The sequence below is a fragment of the Hyla sarda genome, chromosome 4 (genome assembly GCF_029499605.1).
Source record: "Hyla sarda isolate aHylSar1 chromosome 4, aHylSar1.hap1, whole genome shotgun sequence".
Taxonomy (NCBI): domain Eukaryota; kingdom Metazoa; phylum Chordata; class Amphibia; order Anura; family Hylidae; genus Hyla; species Hyla sarda.
Window position 1 is genome coordinate 305,024,949 of NC_079192.1, and position 24,921 is coordinate 305,049,869.

Genomic DNA, 24,921 nt, shown 5'->3' on the forward strand with positions numbered 1-24,921 from the left:
CAGTAATATAATAAGCACATGCGGCCATAACATGACCCTTCAACTTGTGCAGAGGTCACCAACAAATAGGAATCGAGAGCAAATGTAACAAAAAAAGAAAGAAAATGTGAAATAGTAGCAATAGTTAAATTCTGGATAAGGTATTAGAGAAGTTTGATCAATGTATTCATTCAACCTTCTTACACCCTATAAAAAAGGTCATGATAAACCATTCGACTCATGATCCTGGCATGGTCATACAGACATCTTCTTACACTATGTCCTAATAAATCATCTTCATTTCCACCATGCCTTTTATTATAGTAAAATAATGTCAATTTATAAAATGGCACCCGCTGTTTGAAAATGGCCAGTGAAGAGTCATAAGGGCAGTGTAGCTATCATACTGGGTCATGCAACCTGGTCTGAAAACCCTCCCCTGACCATGCACACTGTTGTGCACAGTTTCCTTGCAACCTCAGTTAAAGGGGTACTCCGCCCCTAGACATCTTATGCCCTATACAAAGGATAGGGGATAAAATGTCTGATCGTGGATGTCCGTCACTGACTGGTGATGCGGGGCGGAAGGCTCGCGACATCACGGTCACGCCCCGCTCGTGATGTCACGGCCATGATCCCTCAATGAAAGTTTATTGGACGGTTCATGGCGGCCGTCACGCTCCCTCCCATAGACTTGTATTGAGGGGGTGCGGCCGTGATATCACGAGCCTCCGGCGCTGCACCTGATGCTCTAAACGAACGCCGAGTGCAGCAGGGAGATCATAGGGTTCCCTGTGGCGGGACCCTCGTGATCAGACTACATCTTATCCCCTATTCCTTGGATAGAGGATAAGATGTCTAGGGGCGGAGTACCCCTTTAAGGCATCATTGCTACACTGCGCATGACAAGAGTTACAAGCTGCAACTACGCATGTGAGATTCAGGGGTGGCTGGTAGTGAAGTTGTGCCGTCAGGGGTGCGTACATTTGGGTTTGAAAACCAGACTTCCTGACACCACCCCCATGACTCTCCACTGGAACTAGCATACAGCGCAGACCGCATTATTAACTGATTTTATAGCTTTTTCAGCATTTCAAACATGCCAGATACCCTTGATATACCCTAAAAATGACAGTACCTGGGGGCAAACCTCAAAGCTAATGCTATGTAAAACATGGCAAGCTTTCCGCAATAAGGACACATTTGTGCAAATGACTATATTAGACTTGGGGCAGAAGGGATTGTACATGCTGTGCATATAAAGCACGCTCCCCAGCATTTCTATGCTAAACACTGCTGCACATCACTGTCGCCTCGGATATCCATGCAGCTGCGTATTATGTCTCTGCAGTGGAAGGGAATATGTTAACCATCACATGCGACAGAGAGGAGGCCCAGAACAATAAGCCAGATTGTGCTGCATGGAGGCTGCAGTGTCCCACTTCAAGCACATCACATGTGAAAGTGCAATTCTGCTCTAAAAGTAGTGAGCAGAAGGATGCGAGGGGTCGCCCCCTCAGGAACATCAGGAGGGCTTTGTTTGGAATCATGCCTTTAAAAGGAAATCACAAAAACCCCTCTCCCAGCAGAACAGAGCATTACAGAGAAGAGGCAGCGCCTTACAACCCCTCTCATGCATTCCAGTCTGATACAGAGTCACAAGACTTGTCACACAGCACTTCAGCCAGCAATGGAACGCAATCTAAATCTGGAAATCCTGGCCTAGCGCTCTTAGAAACCACATACAAGGAAGCAGTCTCTCACACCCTCCTTATGGCCTGAAATCTCGCCACTGGAGTTTTTACAGTGCCCTGTGCTTTGTGTGATTCATTGCGTATCTCTAGAAGAGATGAAAGGGTACAAAGCAACGGAACGGAACATTTCACACAGCATCCATGTAGGCAGTACAGTAGTCCCTCAAGTTACATTATTAATTGGTTCCATGATGATCATTGTAAGTTGAAACTAGGGATCGACCGATTATCGGTATGGCCGATATTATTGGCCGATAATCACAATTTTGGGCATTATCGGTATCGGCAATTACCTTACCGATAAGCTGATAATGCCCGCCCCCCACCGCACCGCGACCGCCCCACCGCATGGCCCCCATTGCCTCCCCCATCCCCAGTTTTATAATTATCTGTTCCCGGGGCCCACGCTACTTCTTGCTCCTGCTGCGTCCTGCGTTACACTGTGCGCAATGACGAGTGACATGACGTGCGCGACGTGACATCACCGACAGTGCGCACATTGACAGTTCAGGAGGACAGCACCGGAGCCAGATGTAGAGTGGACCCCGGGCACAGGTAATTATAAAACCAGGGATAGGGGAGGCAATGGGGCAGGTGCGGTGCCGGGGGGGGGGGGAGCGGTCGCGGTGCGGCGGGTCGGGGGGGGCGGTGGCGGTGATAGGACTCAGGACCCCCAGACAGGCAGGGAGAGAGAAGCGGGTGGCGGAGGCGGCCTACGGCACCGCAAAAGCCACTGCAGTGCATTGATTTAAAGCGCCCGCTTTAAATCGATGATCTGCAGCGGTGTCGCCGGGGGATAAATAGCCGATAACTTATACCGGAATATCGGTATAAGTTATCGGCTATCGGCCCTAACCTCCACCGATTATCGGTATCGGCCGTAAAAAAACGATATCGGTCGATCCCCAGTTGAAACCATTGTATGTTGAGACCAGAACTCTATGGAAACCTGGTAATTGGTTCTGAAGCCACCAAAATGTCATCCAAAAATAGGAAAAAGTGAGGATTAAAGAAAACTAAGTAGATAACTAATGTAGATAAAGCAAATCCTTACATATAAAAGTAAGAAAGATCTGCTGGGAGCTGTAATCACTGTCTATTTCAGTGTCTCCCAACCAGAGTGCCTCCAGGTGTTGCAAAACTACAACTCCCAGCATGCCCGGACAGCCGAAGGCTGTCCGGGCATGCTGGGAGTTGTAGTTTTGCAACAGCTGGAGGCACCCTCTTTGGGACACACTGGTCTATGTAGAGGACAGAAGCTTCTTCAGGGTCCTGTACAGAACACGCAGTGTCCTAAAAAAAAGGAAAATGGAGCTGTCCTCCAAAGGAGCAGGTAACCCTGGCACAGGTAAAGAGTACAGAACATAATACCTCCCTGTACTGTAGGGGGCGCTACCAGACAACAGTCAGTGCATGCACTTTAGGAATACAGGGGTTTTACCAGTCCATTCTGATTGGTCGGTTCTTCCAGTCATTTACACGTTTCACAGATTCCATAGTATTGTATGTTGAGTCTGGTTTCAAGCTACAATGGTCCAGAAAATACCATTGTATGTTGAAACTATTGCATGTTGAGGCCATTGTAAGTTGAGGGATCCAGGTTACCTAATTTTTACAATTGCATTTTTACTTCTCAACAATAAAAAAATAAAAAATAAAAATCCCCAAAATGCCATACTGCATGGCTCGATCCTTGATCACATGACTTGTAATAACAAAAATGCAGGTGGATAAAAAGAGTAAGAAAAAGGAGGGGGCACGTTTTCAGGCAGAAATTTTTTTTGTCTGTTCATAGCCTGTTAGTGCTACAATGGACAGAACCCAACCCACTAATACATAACCACCAGGCTCGGAGGACAATCGGTGGCGTACAATGTGGCGGATCTTTAGGTCATTAATATGTCCAGGCTCAATAGTCCTTTTGACCTGCAAGTTGACAATTTTTGAAGCATAGTACCAAAATTTTTTGGTTGGAGTTATAAGTAGATGTAGAGAATTTAGTAATCTTACCCAAACGTTATATGTGGGTATGTGTATGTGTAATTCTCACAAAATATAAGATGGGGAGGGTGCATTTGCGCAATGTCCAACACAATTTATACCTGTAGGAATAGGCCTGCCACAAATAAACAATGTTAAAGAGATATTCCAGTATTACAAAGTTACATTTAAATAAAATTATTACCCCAAGGTATATAAACATACTAATATAGTGTTAACACATATCATACTGGCTTCAGCATATTTTGTTTGAAATACTCAACAGGAAGTTGTGTAGTTCTTTCATTTTCAGTGTTGTGTTTCAAACAGCTCCCAGCTCCTCCCTCTCTCCTCAGATGACACATCTTCTTCTGGTTCTTGTCTCTGTGCTCTAGCCCCACCCCCTAGGAGAGATCATCATATCTGACCAGGGCCTACAGCCTACATCACTATCTCTTCCCAGTCTACACAGCCCTGCCATAATAATAATCATAATAATAAAAAAATTATATATATATATATATATATATATATATATATTATATATACACAGTGGTCCCTCAACATACGATGGTAATCCGTTCCAAACGGACCATCGTTTGTTGAAACCATCGTATGTTAAGGGATCCGTGCAATGTAAAGTATAGGACAGTGGTCTACAACCTGCGGACCTCCAGATGTTGCAAAACTACAACACCCAGCATGCCCGGACAGCCAACGGCTGTCCAGGCATGCTGGGTGTTGTAGTTTTGCAACATCTGGAGGTCCGCAGGTTGTAGACCACCGTTAGAGAAAGTTGTACTCGCCTGTACCAGCCGCTGCGGACCGTCACCGCTGCCCAGGATGTCACCGCCCTTCGCTGTCGCCGCGTCCTCGAGGTGTCGCCGATGCTCCAGCAAGGCCTCTGCTTCCCCGGCAACCCCGCTCTCCGTCGCCGTCATCACGTCGCTACGCATACTGCTCCTATTGGATGACGGGACGGCGTGCGCAGCGACGTGATGACGTCGATGGAGAGCACCGACGATGCAGAGGATCCCGAAGAGGACGCGCCGGAGCCCCGAGGATAGGTAAGTGATCATCACCGGAGCTCATGGGGCACCGTAAACGGCTATCCGGTGGCAGCTGAAGCAGTCTGCGCTGCCGGATAGCCGTTTATGAGATGGCCCCGACATACAAAAGCATTGTATGTTGATGCTGCCTTCAACATGCAATGGCCTCTGAGAGGCCATCGCATGTTGAAATTATCGTATGTCGGGGCCATCATATATATATATATATATATATATATATATATATATATATATATATATATATAGACCCTGAGTTGTCTTGCTGCCTTGTACTGAACAATGGGAGAGACAATGAGTAAATCAGTTCAGAAAATGTCTATATAGGCATTTTTGCCATAATCTATACATTGCTTAGGATACTCCCCTGAAAAACATTTTTTACATTAACTGGTGCCAGAAAGTTATACAGATTTGTAAATTACTTGCATTAAACTACTTGCATCCTTCCTGTACTTATTAGCTGTTGTATGCTCCACAGGAAGTTCTTTTCTTTTTGAATTTCCTTTCTGTCTGACCACAGTGCTCTCTGCTGACACTTTTGTCCATTTTAGGAACTGTCCAGAGTAGGAGCAAATCCCCATAGCAAACCTCTCCTGCTCTGGACAGTATACAGTACTATATAAGGAGCCCCCTTGCTGCTGTTCAGCATAGCCCAAGAGGAAGTTTTTAACAGAAAGGTCTATGAACTGCACTGTCCTTTCTCTGGTTTACCAACATTATTGACTCAGTTTGTACTTATTTAATGTTATCCAGAGTAAGAGCATGGTGTAAGAGCATAGGAGGTGAGGCCCCAATAAAAGTATAAGAAACCCTAATGTATAATGTCTAAAAGAGCATCAAACACCATGAAAACCACTGATGTCCCATAACGCATTTCTTGTCCTTGGCAAAAACCAGGATGTTATGAAAACACCATTAAAATGTACAATAGTCATATTCTCGCCAGGAAATGCTGATGGAGTCCAAACATCAAGTCCGTGCAGGAGAATATCACAGTAGGCACGTCTCACGTTTAGTGCTGCAGCTTTTATAAAAAGTGAGCGTAGGATGGGGACTCGAGTGAGCGAGAAGGCGTAGGACAGAATTAGAACCGCAGCAGGGTTAGACTTGCCTCTTCTCACAGTGTGCGTATAATAATCCATAGAGTTGAATGCGGTTTGTCTGCTGCGGCTGGAGATAAACAGAGTACGTGCAGTACTACTTCCTCAAATGAACGACACAAGTAACATTTGCAGTCAGGAAGCCTGGTTTGCATACACAGTACATCCACCCTACAGGTAAATCAGGCTGTGTGCTTGGCTCCAGCCAGCACCTATCCTCTCACCCCTGACACCCTCTCCAGTCTTTGTTAATGATCTTCAGGAAATGAAAAAGCACATGGGGTCTCCAGGGGGGACACTGGGAACCAATCTTGTTAAATGCTTGGCTGCCCTTGTGCTTTCAATGAATAACCTACATTTTATTTAACCAAGGTCGTTCCCAGTGCCTATAGGCTGTAAGGGCCAAAAGTTAAAGCGAACATCAGCACGTGACAGATTAATAGGTTTCGGTGGCCTGTGGCCTTGCATAGATCCTATAGAAATGAACAATAAGGTTTACATTACAGCAAAAAAGGGCCGGCCTATGATTTAGGAGATCGATTACCAAATAACTAGCGAGTTATTTGCACGCTTCCTCCTATACCAACATCAGTGTCTCGCTTCTTTGAACTTCATTCAGCACATGAATAGTTACCGGGCATGAAAGGGGTACTGCTGCGCTCATTTGTCATCGAATCTCCATTTATTACATTAAGAAGAATTGTGGTACATCGTGTACATCTGACAAACACTGTACACCCATACTGCCAGCTGGCATTCACAATTACTAGTACAAATAATATGATTTATGGAGCCCAATAGCAGCATTGTACCCAACTAATCATGCAGATTAATCACACAGAAAACAGATCGAGCTTGTTTGGACTGCACTCTACCACTCTCCGATACAAGAGACATCTGATAAGTGTCGGATCTGTCATAAACTAGACACCATTAGGGCGCACAAAGCCATTAACCAGACGGCCCTATCGTATAATGAACATAATTTTATGAGGGAGAGGGAGAGGGGGGGAGATTTTAAATGGAAAGATGTCTCCTCCCTCAATTTATTACTAACACAAAGAGTGTTTTAGAATTGTTTATTCAGGGCTAATGCTGGACACACGATGGGTCACACTAGTTTTTGCACCACAAGAGGAACCTACACAATATTAGGTGGGATCAATGTTCTGGCATTGTGTACACGGTAATAAGGATACCGTATATACTCGAGTATAAGCAGAGTTTTTCAGCACCATTTTTTGTGCCGAAAAAGTCCCCTTCGGCTTATACTCGAGTGATGGGGAAAAAATTGCAGGCATACCGGTGGGGGAGGCGAGGGGATGGGCCGGGCCGCCCATCGTCGCCCATCTATGTTGCAGGGACCGTCCGACTTCCTGTGGGGAGGGTGAGTCGGTCCAGGCCATCCATCTTGACCAGGAGGCCCTCTTCTCCGCTCCGGGCCGGCCCTGGATGAGACCATCGTCTGCCTCATTGATACCTTGACATCATATTCTGTGACATTTTGAGTTTTGACATGAAATTAATGTTTCTGTTTTGTCTTCCGTCAATGAGTACACAATATTAAGAGTGACTATATAAAACAGATCAGAAGTGGGAGATGCAGTAAGGTAAACTATCAACACCCTTCAGTAAGATAGCGCCACCCAGAGGCCAAGAACTTTAAATTACATTATACAATTCCTCTGTGACCCTTGTATTGTGTAAAATAAGAGTAAGGATAAAGTAAAGAGTAAGTAAAGGTTGTTATATTAATGTAGCTGAATGGGACTGAACACATTACCAAATAGAACATTCGTAAAATGCCTTGAAAGTGGGTTTTAAGGTTACTGGTCACAAAGTTAAGGAATTGCAGTAAATGTTACAAATCCTGTAACTGAGCTGTTACCAAAGGTTGTTGGGAGGATTCTGAAAGTCTCTGCAAAGTTTTGAATGATTCTGTGCTCTCAAAGTACATTTTCAGGCCTTAAAACAGAACACATATGTTCAAACGTCACAGAGTTTACTGGGAAAGCATCAGCTCGAGGTCTACAAGTCTCGGGCAGGTATTCCGAGAAATATTCACCACTTCCAGGGAAACTGATTCAAATGTGCAGGCTATGGGAAAAAAGGGCTGTACTTACTAATCTAGAGTCAATAGCAGATCAAGACTCAAGACTTGCCTACTCCACGTTTGCCAGCAGCTGGCACTGGGCTCCAGGCAGGCGTAATGCAGCATCCAAGGTCCAGTCACTGCTTGATAAAGTTGTCACTGTCTCATTTAAACACATCACGTGTTACGCTGCATTCACAAGATCGTTCATTGAATGTCAATGTATGGGTCATCAGTTAATGATAAACAAGCCAGTAAGGCCAGCAAAAAAAGGTTAGGGGCCAGGATGCCACACGTAACATCACACAAAGTGACATCATATCAGTCATTGGTGTTCCTTCATCTCTCCCTGTGTCAGAGTCATTAGTGTCCCCCTCATGTGTCAAAATCATTAGAGTCCCTCCCATCTCCCCTGATACAGTGTCCCCTGGTAAGTAAAATAGTTTGTGTTTTTAAAGATAGACAACACCTATTGAGAATTTAACTATCTAAATTTTTTGTTCTTAGGGAGGTAAGCCACTGGTGGAAGTGGCTTACCTCTTCTCTCTCTATCCAGAGCACCAGGCAAACGTTCGTACGTACGGTTGGACCGGGAGAGAAAGCAATCAGTCAAACAAACCTTACCCAGTGAAGCAGACGGCATTACGCTCTGCTCCTTGGCCTGCCGAAAGAGCTGTCACCGTCACTGCATAGAAGTCTATGCAAAGAAATGTATGGATCTCTTAGCCTGCTGGGGAGCGGAGCACAATGCTGCCCGCTACCCCAGCTAATAACTCACGATAGCAACGGGTCTCAATAGTGAGCTAAATGAAATGAGTTGTTTCTAATGACATTAACGCTTTAACGTTCTAATGGCAAACCAGTGCAATAGACTAACCAGTTTGCTATTTGTTGCTAGTGTCGTGTGCATGTTATTGTGGTATAGCTCTAAATACATACTCCACTCCCACATTGTTACTTCAGTGATCTTTTATGTGTCTCTGTGGAGTGTTCTATTCATAGACAACCATTTATTTCTTTTGTGGTTTGTTTGCAACATCCCCCCCCCCCCCCCCCCATGTTTTAAAACTAAGTAAGAGATTGAATGGAGCTCCTCCAAGGTAAGTGATATGTGCAGAGCTTGCAGCCCCTACCCGATATACAGCAAACTTTATATGTTGCTGTAGAGTCTATACAACTGCTATACATACAGTAACTGACTGCTTTGGGCAGATTCCACAGCAGAATGCATTTGTCTGCAGTTGGCTCTCTCTGCACTCCCCTCCCTCCCTACCAGCAAGAAAAGGGGCAACATTTTAAGAAAAAGCCACTAAGTCTTCAGGAAGGGCAGTACACAGACTGTACCTTATCAGAATGGAGAGAGCACCCCTGGCAGACACCAGGGGTACGGTGTCCATTTTAGGACATAGTCAGTCGTTAGTAACTCCGTCCTGCGTCAGGTGAAACAACACCCCGCCTCCTCTCTCAGACCAATCGCCGTCAGTCGTCATCCACAACTCCATCCTCCCTCATCCGAAACTCCGTCGTCCAAAATGCCGTCATGCCTCAGACAATTCTCCCTCAGACGCAACTGCCGCATAGCATAGCCGACGCTGCAAAGCATTGTATACCAGAGTCGTAACTGTGAAACTTGCACGTGTATAATACAGACACTACATGTTCTACAGAGTCTGTATAGCAGAGCTGACATTGAATAGCGTGTACAGCAGAACCCGTATAGCAGAGAGCTGACACTGACTCGGCTCTGCTACACGGCAGGAAAGTTTTTTGTCTGAGGGATGACGGAGTTTCGGATGAGAGACTTTAGGATGACAAAGGAGGGAGGAGGGAGCTGTGGCTGACGCTCGACCGAGATTGGCCCGAGGGAGGAGGCGGGACGCCGTTTCACCTGTCGGAGGATGGACACCGTACAGGGGGAGGGAGAGAGAAATCACACAATTCTCTGTCAAAAAAAAAAAAGACTTCCCTAAATGGATTTAGGAAGTGGCATAGTAATACAGAAAACACTAAATGCAGCTGGTGGGCCATGCAAAGTGAACAGACATAGCTTTTATTCATTTGTGCCACCTGCACTACTAGTCTGGGCTGCCAGGGAGCAGCACTAGACTGTGGATCACCTGAACCATGGGCAAGGTTCACAGCTGAGAAGAAGCCATAACATATGTTTTTTTAGTATATGTGACAAGATATTTTCCAGCACTTCAACATACCGTTTAGTGAGTGAATAAATCTCTATGGCATTGGTTTATATACCATAATTGAAATACAATATAGTTTTACAATTTTATTTATTTAATGTTTTGTAATTCACAGTTTAAAGAAAGGAACGCCAGAAACTATGGATTGTATTAGAAACTTTAATCATTTCATATGCAGAACAGGAAAATGTGGCAATGACGGTCAGTTCAGAAGTCTAATAAATCAGCCGTTTTGTCACATTCTGTGAAGCAAGCAGCAGGAGACTGGGGTGCTGCCAATTACATGGAGATGGTGAAAATTACTTCTTTGTGCATCTACTCAACAGGGAACAAATGAAAAAGACGTGCCATGGCAGTGCTGGGCATATCCGGAAAGTGCCCGCCACACTGCTGCTGATATTGATTCGCTCCAGATTTTACCAGGTGAAATCCACTAAGGAGTATAGTACAATACTGCAAGTCACAGTATGGCATGGGGGGTATCCTAGGGCTGGGCGGTATACCGGTTCATACCGAATACCGAAATTTTTGTGCTGCACGATATGAATTTTTGTGAATACTGGTTTGGCCCCTCCCCCCTCAGGAATGAATGGTCAGCCCAGCTGCGGGGTACTACTCACATATGTCGCCCGCAAGCATTGACCTCCTCGTCCTCCTGTTTGTTGCGGCCGCCGGCGCTGACACTCTATACCAGTGGTCTTCAACCTCCAGATGTTGCAAAACTAAAACCCCAAGCATGCCCGGACAGCTGTGGCTGTCCGGGCATGCTGGGAGTTGTAGTTTTGCAACATCTGGAGGTCCGCAGGTTGAAGACCACTGCTCTATACTGTATCCCTATGCCCGGGCTGCAAAAGGTAGACAAAATAAACTTTAACTCACCTTCCCCGTCGGTCCGGACCAGCTTCCTAGGGAATGGATCGTCGGAAAGCCGTCAGCCTATTACCGGCCGCAGCGATGTTCCGCCAGCTTCTTATATGACAGTGGGCTCAGCCTATCACCGGCCGAGGCGGAACATCGCTGCGGCCGGTGATAGGCTGACAGCTGTCCGCGTTCACGTCGCCAGGAAGACCAACGTAGGAACATGCGTTAAAGTTTAGTTTATTAAAGTTTATTTTTGTTTACCTTTTGCTGCCCTTTTTTTGGGGGGGGGGGGAGGGGAATACCGTTATATATCATGGAACCGCCATAAGTTACAAAAATACTGCGATACACATATTTGGCCATACCGCCCAGCCCTAGGATATCCACAGTGGCTGGGTTCGCATTGCATTTCACAAGTATGTCAGAGGTATACATGAGCAGCCTTTTAAAAGGATACGCCGACATATACTGCAGCATTCAACAGCTGCTGCATTGAGTTTAAAGGGAAAAACAAATAAATTTTTCTCCAAACACAGCACCACACCTGTCCTCAGATTGTGTGTGGTATTACAAGTTGGCTCCATTCACTTTAATGGAACTGAGCTGCAATGCCACACACAACCTGAGGGCAGTTGTGGTGCGGTTTTTGGAAGAAAAAAACTCTGTTTTTCTAATCCTGGATAACCACTTTAATGGGTCAAATGTACCTAACAGAGTAGTCCAGTTTAATAAAAACTTAGTGTCAGATCTCAGGGGGTCCGACCACTACAACCTCCGCGATCCCCTGCCTGACGCCCAAGCTCTCTGCATGAATGAAGCTGTGTCAACCTGTGGGCAGCAGATCGCGGGGGCAAATGTAGCTACCATACCCCAACCACCCTGTCCGGGCATGCGACATCCTGGCGTTCACAGTTTGGAGATCTCTGTCCTAACCTCTAAGAGCCCAACAGCCCAGAGAAGCCTCCACTACACAAATCACTGCAATGCCCACCCACCATAGCCCACTCACGTCAGGAAGACAATATGTCAGAAATATGCAGTGAATTATTCCATAAGTGGCAGAATAATAAGCCCTGGGGCCTCAGCCACCAACTAATAAACTCCAAAGAGATTTATTAAAACACAATGTAAATCCCTTTGGCAGACTTACAGGGCTTACTGCACTTCTGTTACAGGTTAACTCGCACCCGCAGGTCTGCATTATCACTACCTCCTCGTAAAATCATTCCAAGGGTTGACATATGCCTCGTAGCGGTGGTATCTTGCTCCTGATAAATGCGCGGCCCGCACTCTGGAATATGCGCTGATTAATCATTTCTTAGTGAACTCTGTGCCACCGAGCTAACCTACACCTTGCGGACTGAAGGTTAGCCGAGTAGATTTCCATCCCAACAACTCGGATCTACTAGAAAATCAGGAACTTTTTATTTTATAGGACTTGTATAAAAATGCTGTAAATCAGTCTATTCACCTGCATATATACATCCTTAATGTGGACTGGTTGCAATTACGATGGTGTTGCCACTCTTGTAAAGTAGAAGCTGTGAAACTTTTTCATACAAATTCTCGTGGACAATATTAAATAAAGTTTATCATTACACGTACAGAATATGAATTATTATAGATTTGTTGACGTTTTGGTTTCTTTTTTAACTAGCCGTAAAATTTGTGGCCTACAAAAGCCATCATGAATGGCCCATGAAAGTCTCCTCCACAGAACACGTTAGAGAGGAAGCACGCTGCTCTGCCACCTCATGTCCTTCCTATCGCTGAGAGAAAGCATGCACTCAAGCAGACTTTGCTCTAGCAGCCTCCATTCACATTAGAGTAGTAAGGAGGAGGCCTCAGGGGGCGGGCGTAAAGGGGGCTGGTGAGGGAGTAATACGGACGTCAGCAGCACACAGGGCATACGCCTTCCATTTATAATTTACAATAGCAAAGCATGTGACTGTTCCAGGAAGCCTTACACGCAGTTGCATCAGAGACTACATGGACCTTCAACACACGCAGAAGCACATGCCACTCTTGCCTTATGACACTTGCACCCAGGCGTTACCAACCAACCCCTGACCACACATACTCAGGACGGTATTTTACCAGGCGGCTTAGACTATTTAATCACTTTTGTAACATCCATTCAACCAGAGCAGTGAAGGGATTAACATCCAGGGTTAGATTTCCACTCGATCTCTAATCTTATTTCATGTGGCTATAGCCTGGGCGGATGAGAAGCAATAAACGGCACGCTCGGGGCCTACACAGAGAGACGGACATATGAAAATGAAATGAACATTGCACAGAAATTAGAGGATTCACCCAGTCTACATTATAGTCCCACAGATGCCCTATTATCAAATAACTAGGCCACAAACCTGTAGTAGACCCCACCACTGGCAGTGCCCTGCTAATCTCCAGCTCAAGGCATGGTAATCTAATCCGGGTCTTAGCGTTTCCTGGTACTACCTACGTTTGTGAGCTTTATAGCTTCACCATATACTCCATAACCTTTGCTCACTGTAATCTTTGAATGGAGAGAGAGAGGGGGGGGGGGGGGGGGGGGAAGAGACTTAGGCCCTAGATAGGAAAAGCAGACACAAAATTAGGTAATTTTGTTACATTGGGACATGACTTCCTTGTCTGGCAGAGGTCAGTGATGAAATTTAAATCTCATCGATGGTGACTAAATGTGATTTATTCTATCTATGAAACACAATTCCAATCTAACCGCTCCTGGTTAGGCCAGAACGTGCAACCCTAACATGCACCGTGTTACACTCACGTGAAACCAGTCAACCTCATAGTTGTCTAGGCCGGCAGCTATCAACCACAATTCACTATGTTGAGTATGCGTGTTAATGGGCACACATGTCCTGTGCCATCGTACCAGTAGTGTTGAAGGTGAATTCCCCCCTGGCAGATTCACTAGGAAGTTTTAGGATACTGGGGTAATATCTGTAATAAGTCTACAAAAAAAAATTACCTCACATCGAGCCCCTGCAGATTTTGCTTCATATTTACAATGCTATCTTTGGACTGCCCCTCAAAAGTGGATGGCCCAGAGGTGTCGCCTGGCCATCACTATCCACTGGTATATTTTCAAGGCAAACATTTGTACAGTTTTGTTTTACATTTTACTGCTAGATCTATAGCAGTGGTTTCCAAACTGTAGACCTCCAGCTGTTGTAAAACTACAACTCCCAGCATACCCGGACAGCCGTTGGCTGTCCGGGCATGCTGGGAGTTGGAGTTTTGCAACATTTGGAAGTCCATTGATCTACAGTATGTATATACATATTTTATGGCCATCAATCCTAGGAACCAGGTATACAATGCACCCCAGGTCCCTCCAGCTTTTTGTCTGTCCACCTAAAACACATTTTTCTAAACCTCATTCGCGTGCTGTGGAATTTTCCTATGTGGAGAATAACAGTAACCGGCAGTGCATAGATACGTTGCAGATTTTTCTATTAGATTCATTGGGTGGGATAGGGAGAATCTTAGATTAAACCGTAGTGCTGTGGATCTGCAGCACAATCAGCAAATGCAAAGGTTAAAATAAAAAAACGGCATACTCTTCTTACTGATCCCCTGGCGACATTTCCCAGGTAGGTCCCCCATTTAGTGGTCTGCAGCAATGACATGTAGGGCCAAAACAGGAGTCGACAAGGGGTCCAGTAAACCGGGAGAGGTGGAGGACCAGAAAAGTGTCACCACAGGAGTTCCAGGGGATAGGGAGGGTGAGTATAGCTCTTTCTTGATAATAAGGTGATGGAATTGGGCGCAGAACATGACTTTGTGCAGATTTACCAGCAGCAAAAACACGCACATTGACATATGAGCAAATCAATGCAATAAAAAATTATGCTGCATCGAACATTTATAGGTAAATACAACTTGCTCTGGGCTGCAATATGAATGTAGACTTATAGGGACTGGGGTAAAGGAAAAAGTTCACCCTCCCCTCTATACCGGGACACGGATGAGACCGGACCCAGATCTCTTGGAGTAAATGGAAAAACTAGACAAAGTCCAGCGCAGTATCAGAGCAATACGTGTTGATTTATTCAGCAATCAGCCAACGCGTTTTGGCCACGGTAAGCGCAGCGCAGTATCAGGGCAATATGTGTTGATTTATTCAGCAATCAGCCAACACGTTTTGGCCACGGTCTAAGACTAAGGCTACTTACGGTTGACAAAAACGTGTCACCTGTTCTCCATGTTGGCCGATTGCTGAATAAATCAACACGTATTGCTCTGATATTGTGCTGGACTTTGTCTACTTTTTACATATACTATATATATATATATATATATATATATATATATATATATATATATATATGGCGCTTGGCGCTATGTTCACACAGTGGAACTTTTGCAGAATTTTTTGTGGAAATTTTCCAGTGGACATTCTGCAAACAGCGGGCACCAGCAGAACAGGCCAGCACTGGGCTCTCTTAAAAATGTGCATTCTTTATAGATGGCAATGCATATCCGAGTGGATTCTGCATTAAAAAAAATAGTCAATTCTTTCTGCGAAGGCAGAAATTGGGAGTTTCTGCCAAAGAAATTCATCTCTATGGACGGTGTGGCATTGTCCTAATAAAAACAATGGTACTCTTCTGCAATGGATTCCACTGGGATATTCCGCCGTTTGAACATAGCCATAGAATGGGCCCTATCAGTGCAATCATGAGGGTTTATAGTAAATAAGATTAGGCATATCTGGCATTGCTTGAGGCATCCTATGACCTGGGCAGTCCGTATTTGTGGTCCAAACATTCCCTATAAATCCCAAGCATCGTCCTTAAGACCTGATCTATCTGGAGTAAGATGCTATCTGGAGCGGCTGCGGCAGTCTTGGTGGTGATGATTCATGCAATCACGTCTCCAGCCCGTATAAATGTCAATATAGCTGGATTTCTCTGCCTATAATAATAGCCCAAAGCAGGCTGCATCACACACATGCCCAGAACGCCTCGCTTTTATAACCACTACTCTGCAGCGCTGTTATGAAACTGACAGGTAGTGGCACTACCCCAACCCTGAATCCCTGCTGTACACCCGGGTATAGTAATGGACCGAGCACTGGGGGGGCGCTTCCTCACCTCACATGGCAGCCTGGCACTATATAACATTGCACACCTACTTCTGATCATACACTTCTGTATACAGCCTGTATTAAAGTGACTGCAAGTATTGGGTGTTAATGGCGTCATTCCATGCACATACATAGCAGAGCTGAATCTGTCACTGAAGCATATCACCGTAATAATAGCGCTTTCCGATAACCGGAATATAGGCGCGAAGATGGAACATACCACCTAGACCTCACACCGTTCATTATACAGTAGCCTATGGTGCACAACCTCCGCTTCTGATGAATTCAGTCATCGGGGTCCATAAAACAAGCATCCATATTACAGCCAGCCAACTGCACACTGTTCACACACAGCATTCTGCTCAGTATTTATAGCCAAATCTAGGAGTGGGTCCGAAACAACTGAAAAAAAAGGACAAACCTTTCCATTCCAGTTACAGGTTAAATTCCAGTCCTATAAGATTATAGGATTATAATGATGACAAACTCCTCTTTATGACATCTCGCTATTGTTGCAGGTGGAACAGTCCGGGTGGACATTTGATACTGTCTCTATATTAGATACAGACAGCTTGTGTAACAACTTAGGGTGCGTTCCCACGGCCGTCTGTCACCGTTTTTTTATCCCCGTTTTGTTTGCCAATGGGATTTCTTTTACAATCCGTTTGCACTCATTTCTTTTATTTTTTTTATTTTTACGAAAACAGAAAAAACGGCACATGCAGTATTTTTTCTTCTGTCCAAAAAACGGAAGAAAAAAAAAAAAAAAGGATACAGTAAATTTAACATTGAAGTCTATGGAAAACGGATGAGCCTTTAATGTCATCCTTTTGCATCCGTTTTTTTCAATCCGTTTTTTCATCCGTTTTTACTTTTGAGCATGCTCAGAACAAAAAAAATTTTTTTTTTTGGTTTATTAACTGAACAAAAACGGATACAAACGGATAACATCCATTTGCATCCGTTACTGTCCGGTTTTTTTTAAGTCAGTTTTTTTATTTTTGACAGGAGAAGAACAGAACGGGTCTAGACGGCAGTGTGAACGCAGCCTTATACACCAGTGTTTCCAAACCACGGCGCTCCAGCTGTTGCACAACTACAACTCTCAGCATGCCAAGAGTTGTAGTTTTGCAACAGCTGGAGGCACCGTGGTTGGAAAACATTTCACATTATAAATATCCAACCTGAGGCTCTCCAGCTGATTTAAAACTACAACCCCCAGAAAGTGCAATCATGCATCCTAGGGGTTGTAGTTTTGCAACTACCAGAGCCTAAGGTTCGAGATTTATGGTATAGAAGAGTGTTTCCAGACCAGGGTGCCTCCAGCTGTTGCAAAACGACAACTCCCAGCAGGCCCGGACAGCCTAACAGCTGGAGGCACCCCGGTTGGGAGACAGTGGTGTAAAACAATGTTCCCCAACCAAAGTCCCTCCAGCTGTGGAAAAACTATAACCCCCATCCTGCACGATTGTTCATGCTGGTTGTTGTAGTTTTGTGAATGAGACATCACATGGTCAGATAGTATGGACAATGAGGATGAAGAAATGCATGATGAGAGTTGTAGTTTTGCAACAGCTGGAGGCACCATGCTTGGGAAACATTGTTCTACAGCATATATCTCCAACCTGAGGCTGCTGCAATACTGCAATCCCAGCATGCACCATTCCACAATGCTGGGAGTCGTAGTTTTGCAACCGTTGGCTCACAAAGCATGCTGGGAGTTGTAGTTTATTAAGAGCTGGAGAGTCACACCAGTGATTTAGACTTCACATGGTCAGATAGTATAGACCAGTGGTCTCCATCCTGCGGACCTCCAGATGTTGCAAAACTACAACTCCCAGCATGCCCGGACAGCCGTTGGCTGTCCAGGCATGCTGGGAGTTGTAGTTTTGCAACATCTGGAGGTCCGCAGGTTGGAGACCACTGGTATAGACAATGAGGATGAAGAAGAGCGCAGTGATCAGTGCAAACAGGTCTATAGATTAATGTGCTTTATCGATATCAATAATCGTTAAAACGGGGTCAAATTAAATAGTGTGTACCCGATGTAATCAAATATATTGGCATTTATGGGATAACCCACCAACACTGGCACTGCCCTGCAGGTAGAAGGTGCCATAGGAAGAGAGTCACATTTAATACAATGGGCTTAGGGGCTTTAAACATATTGCAAACATGATAAGCCATAGGATGTAATGATTTGTGCCCCCCCCCCCCCCCCCCCCCATTATTTTACTTTTATAGGCTGGCACAGTGCCCAGCACCAGCCTCACATTATAGAAGAAGTCAGTAGAGGGAGGAGGGATATCATTTCTTGCAACAAAGTAACAATAGCTTGCAGATTGCAGCCGCACATGGTGCCAGGGACATAATACAAGTGTCGGGTACCCACAGCCATGCCTGGCACCACACAATCCCTCCACTGTGCACGCCACATGGGCACAGGATTGCGAAAGGGAATGATAGAAGAGGCCGGCTACACGCCCCCCTCCGGCACCGCATGCTACCACCCTCCAGAAACCGCATGGGATCCCGGTGCCACACGCCGGTGCCCACTGTGATCACATGAGCACTTGGGGCAGTGTATACAGCCCGGACCCCGTGCCCCCCCCAGTCCCATCACCGCTCCGGCTACTCCACGTGTAACAGGTGACGGCAATGAATGAAGTTGACGGCCCGTGCCCACACTGCGGCGAGCCGGCCGGGGGGCACAGTGGGCACAGGTTGTACTCCACGTGGGGAGCAGTGAGGGGGCACACGTGAGGCACAGAGATGAGGTGCAGAGCATGCTCAAGGGGGGCAGCAGAGTGCAGGAGAGCGGTGCGTGCCCGGCATGAGGAGGGGCACAGGGGGCTCTGCACCAACTGGGAAGGGTATACAGTGCCAGCATGGAATATATACTGCAGCAAATCAGGATGCAGAATACGGGGGGGTCAGGAGGAAAATGGGGGGCACCACCTGTCATTAGAAATGCATCACTTACAGGTGCCCTGCACACTGCCCCACATCCCGTGCCCAAGGCTGTGCCCATGGAGGGCTACTCTTACCGGGCTGTCAGTCAGGTAACTGAACACGAATGACTCCAGCGCCTCATCCAGCAGTGTGCTGCAGTCCGCCATCTTCAGCGAGTGCAGCTCCCAGGCTGAGGGGAGAGAGAGCTCAGTGAGGAGGAGGAGGAGAGGGAGGGGGTGCCGGCAAGGGGAGGGCACACTGACAGCTCCGGCCCGTGCCACTGCTGCAGAACCTCTTAGACACGACAGCTGTTATATAATTGGTTACATAATACGTTATAGGGGTTCTGTTTATCAACAACACCCCCAGCTGCTGCAGAACCACTTAGACATGACTACCATCGACTCAGCTGTTATATAACTGGTTACACAATATGTTATAGGGGTTCTCTATATCACCAACAGCTCAGCTGCTGCAGAACCACTTAGACATGCCACATCGACTCAGCTGTTATATAACTGGTTACACAATATGTTATAGGGGTTCTCTATATCACCAACAGCTCAGCTGCTGCAGAACCACTTAGACATGCCACATCGACTCTGCTGTTATATAACTGGTTACACAATATGTTATAGGGGTTCTCTATATCACCAACACCCCAGCTGCTGCAGAACCACTTAGACATGCCACATCGACTCAGCTGTTATATAACTGGGTACACAATATGTTATAGGGGTTCTCTATATCACCAACACCCCAGCTGCTGCAGAACCACTTAGACATGAGCATTGACTCAGCTGTTATATAACTGGTTACACATTATGTTATAGGGGTTCTCTATATCACCAACACCCCAGCTGCTGCAGAACCACTTAGACATGCCACATCGACTCTGCTGTTATATAACTGGTTACACATTATGTTATAGGGGTTCTCTATATCACCAACACCCCAGCTGCTGCAGAACCACTTAGACATGAGCATTGACTCAGCTGTTATATAACTGGTTACACAATATGTTATAGGGGTTCTCTATATCACCAACACCCCAGCTGCTGCAGAACCACTTAGATATGCCACATGTACTCAGCTGTTATATAACTGGTTACACAATATGTTATAGGGGTTCTCTATATCACCAACACCCCAGCTGCTGCAGAACCACTTAGACATGACTACCATCGACTCAGCTGTTATATAACTGGTTACACAATATGTTATAGGGGTTCTCTATATCACCAACACCCTAGCTGCTGCAGAACCACTTAGACATGCCACATCGACTCAGCTGTTATATAACTGGGTACACAATATGTTATAGGGGTTCTCTATATCACCAACACCCCAGCTGCTGCAGAACCACTTAGACATGAGCATTGACTCAGCTGTTATATAACTGGTTACACATTATGTTATAGGGGTTCTCTATATCACCAACACCCCAGCTGCTGCAGAACCACTTAGACATGCCACATCGACTCTGCTGTTATATAACTGGTTACACATTATGTTATAGGGGTTCTCTATATCACCAACACCCCAGCTGCTGCAGAACCACTTAGACATGAGCATTGACTCAGCTGTTATATAACTGGTTACACAATATGTTATAGGGGTTCTCTATATCACCAACACCCCAGCTGCTGCAGAACCACTTAGATATGCCACATGTACTCAGCTGTTATATAACTGGTTACACAATATGTTATAGGGGTTCTCTATATCACCAACACCCCAGCTGCTGCAGAACCACTTAGACATGACTACCATCGACTCAGCTGTTATATAACTGGTTACACATTATGTTATAGGGGTTCTCTATATCACCAACACCCCAGCTGCTGCAGAACCACTTAGACATGAGCATTGACTCAGCTGTTATATAACTGGTTACACATTATGTTATAGGGGTTCTCTATATCACCAACACCCCAGCTGCTGCAGAACCACTTAGATATGCCACATCGACTCAGCTGTTATATAACTGGTTACACATTATGTTATAGGGGTTCTCTATATCACCAACACCCCAGCTGCTGCAGAACCACTTAGACATGCCACATCGACTCTGCTGTTATATAACTGGTTACACGTTATGTTATAGGGGTTCTCTATATCACCAACACCCCAGCTGCTGCAGAACCACTTAGACATGAGCATTGACTCAGCTGTTATATAACTGGTTACACATTATGTTATAGGGGTTCTCTATATCACCAACACCCCAGCTGCTGCAGAACCACTTAGATATGCCACATCGACTCAGTTGTTATATAACTGGTTACACAATATGTTATAGGGGTTCTCTATATCACCAACACCCCAGCTGCTGCAGAATCTCTTAGACATGAGCATTGACTCAGCTGTTATATAACTGGTTACACAATATGTTATAGGGGTTCTCTATATCATCAACACCCCCAGCTGCTGCAGAACCTCTTAGACGTGACTAGCATCAAACAAGCTGTTATATCACTTGTTGCGCAATACATTATAGGGGTTCTCTATATCACTACCAACACCCCAGCTGCTGCAGAACCTCTTAGACATGACTGGCATCAACTGAGCTGTTATATAACTGGTTACACAATATGTTATAGGGGTTCTCTATATCACCAACACCCCAGCTGCTGCAGAACCACTTAGACATGAGCATCGACTCAGCTGTTATATAACTGGTTACACAATATGTTATAGGGGTTCTCTATATCACCACCAACACCCCAGCTGCTGCAGAACCTCTTAGACATGAGCATTGACTCAGCTGTTATATAACTGGTTGCACAATATGTTATAGGGGTCCTCTATATCCCCAACACCCCAGTTGCTGCCTCTTAGACATGAGCATTGACTCAGCTGTTATACAACTGGTTGTGCAATACCTTATAGGAGTTCTCTATATCACCACCGATAGCTCAGGTGCTGCAGAACCTCTTAGAGAGGACGAGCATCAGCTCAGCTGTTATATAATTGGTTGCATAATATGTTACGGGGGTTCACCAATACTCCAGATGCTGCAGAACCTCTTAGAGATAACAAGCATCATCCAAGTAGTTGTCTAATTGGTTATATAGCACATTGTAAGGGTTCTCTATATCACAACCAATATTCAAGCTACTGCAGAACCTCTTAGACATGGCAAGCATTGTCTCAGCAATGCTATGTTTGGTTGCACAAGACCTTAGAGGGATCCTCTTCATCATGAACAATAGCCTAGGACTTGCATAACACACTATGATACACAATGCATTATACAAGTTTTCGGACACCGCAGCTGTTGAAGAACCTCATACGTAGAACTAATGTTTATACTGACAGCAGCCTACAAGCTATACAATATATTGCACTGTGCAGTATATAGACCCCCTACACCACTAATCAACTGATGTAGAACCTCTTACATTATGGCAGATGTGCAGGATATATTTTAAGGGTTCAATATATTACATTGCACAGCACATCATAAAAGGCTGTATAAATAGCAATCATAACAACTCAGCTGCTGCAGAACATCATATATATATGACACATGTTTACAGAGAGGAGCCCAGTAGTGATATAACAGGTGGCAGAACATATTATAGAACACAACCACATCAGCAGCTACATAACCTAGAAGATATGACTAACCCTAGATATATAACACGTGAATGGAACTAGTTATATATCTGGAACTAGTTATTCCGGACACTTGTGGCAGGTGCACTGGGGGATTAATGTTCTGCCCACAGTAGCTATATATGTATAGTGGTCTTTAAACTCTGGACCTCCAGATGTTGCTAAACTACAACCCCCAGCATGCCCAGACAGCTGTTGGGCAAGCTGGCAGTTGTAATTTTGCAACAGCTGGAGGTCCATAGTTTGCAGACCACTAGTATACATGCTCAGCATGGCATTATATGTCAGCACAATGGAATTTGTAATGGTCAAGTGGTCAGAGACAAACACAATGCCCTGGAAATAGTAACTATGGTGTTTGTCAACAGTGAAATGGTTGTGTTGTGGTGTCACCTGCCAGCCATGCCTGTGAATGGCCTTCGTCTTACCAGGGTCAGGATCGATCTGCAGCGTAAAGAGTAATAGGTATCATCATTCTTCTTAAAAGCAAAGAGGATAATAAAATATAAAAAGAAAATTATATTATGACGGACCCCCTGAACAGACTCCCTTGTCGTGGACACCTCTGAAGCTGTCTGAAATTAAAGGGGTTATCCAGGAACAGAAAGCAGAGCGAATTTTCTTTTCCAAAAACAGCGCCACACCTGTCCTCAGGTTGTATGTGGTATTACAATTTGGCTCCATTTACTTCAATGGAACTGACCTGCAATGCCACACACTACCTGAGGACAGGTGTGAGGCTGCTTTTCTAATCCTGGATAACCTCCTTCTATAATAGTGGTCTCCAAACTGTGGACCTCCAGCTGTTGCAAAACTACAACTCCCAGCATGCCCGGACAGCCAACGGCTGTCCGGGCATGCTGGGAGTTGTAGTTTTGCAACAGCTGGAGGTCCACAGTTTGGAGACCACTGTTATAGGATTAAAGGGGTATTCCAGGCAAAAACTTTTTTTTATATCTATCAACTGGCTCCGGAAAGTTAAACAGATTTGTAAATGACTTCTATTTAAAAATCTTAATCCTTCCAATAGTTATTAGCTTCTGAAGTTTTCTGTCTAACTGCTCAATGATGATGTCACGTCCCGGGAGCTGTGCATGATGGGAGAATATCCCCATAGGAGCTGGACAGCTCCCGGGACATGAGTCATCAGAAAGCAGTTAGACAGAAAACAGCAACTCAACTTCAGAAGCTAATAACTATTGTAACGGTTAAGATTTTTTCATAGAAGTAATTTACAAATCTGTTTAACTTTCCGGAGCCAGTTGATATATAAAAAAAAGTTTTTGCCTGGAATACCCCTTTAAACCAGCCAGACTAGCCTTTGCACACCATGTGCAGCAATGAGCCTTGGGCATACATGACTTTGTTGCGGAGTCACTGGTTGTCCTCCCTTGGACAACTTTTGGAATGCACTTGCCACTGAATGCCAATAACACCACATAAGATCTGCTGTTTTGGTGATAATCTCACCCAGTTGTCATGCCATCTCAATGTAGCCCTGGTCAAAGACGTCCATATGCTTATGGTTGCCCATTTTTCCCGCTTTAGCTTGATGTCTCATGTAGCCCATCCCCTCTAATTCTCATACCATAATCACTATTAGGCTGCATTCACACCACGTTTTTGCAATACAGTTCCCGTATCAGGTTTTTGATGAAAAACGGATTCCTCAAAAGTGGACTAAACTGTATCAAAACGTGGGTACAAATTTTAACCCATATAAGGTTAAAAACCGTATATGGTTTAAAAAAATTATGTTTTTAACTTTTCACTCCATTATGAATAAAGTTTCACTTGTTTGAGTGAAATTCCAAGAAAAAAATTGTGCAAAGTCAAAAACCGGATGGCGAAAACCGGATGGAACCGTATGCACATACTGTTCTGTACGGTTCCCATTGACTCCCATGTTAAAAAAAATGAAGTATACAGTTTAATACGTTTTTTCACCTGGACCTAAAACCGTGGTAGGCTACGGTTTCGGGTATGGGAAAAAAAACGTACAGGATGCAAAACGGAAACAGGATGCAAAACGGAAAAAAAATGTACAGGATGCAAAAGGGACACAACCTGATGCATCTTTTGGCATGCGGTTTTCAATGGAGAGTCAATGCATACGGTTTTCAATGGAGAGTCAATGCATACGGTTTTCAATGGAGAGTCAATGCATACGGTTTTCAATGGAGAGTCAATGCATACGGTTTTCAATGGAGAGT

The 24,921-nt window shown here is 45.0% G+C and overlaps 1 protein-coding gene across 3 annotated transcripts in view; it reads right to left on the reverse strand.

The window, feature by feature from the left end:
* The window catches only part of PPARGC1B (PPARG coactivator 1 beta), a 97,445-nt gene extending 78,176 nt beyond the window's left edge, over positions 1-19,269 (reverse strand). For all 3 annotated transcript variants that reach the window (XM_056574744.1, XM_056574746.1, XM_056574745.1), the window contains exon 1: positions 19,183-19,269. In XM_056574744.1, coding sequence (XP_056430719.1) covers positions 19,183-19,254 — 72 coding nt within the window. In that variant the 5' untranslated portion in view covers positions 19,255-19,269. The remainder of the gene's footprint in view (positions 1-19,182) is intronic.
* Between the last annotated feature and the right edge of the window lie 5,652 nt (positions 19,270-24,921).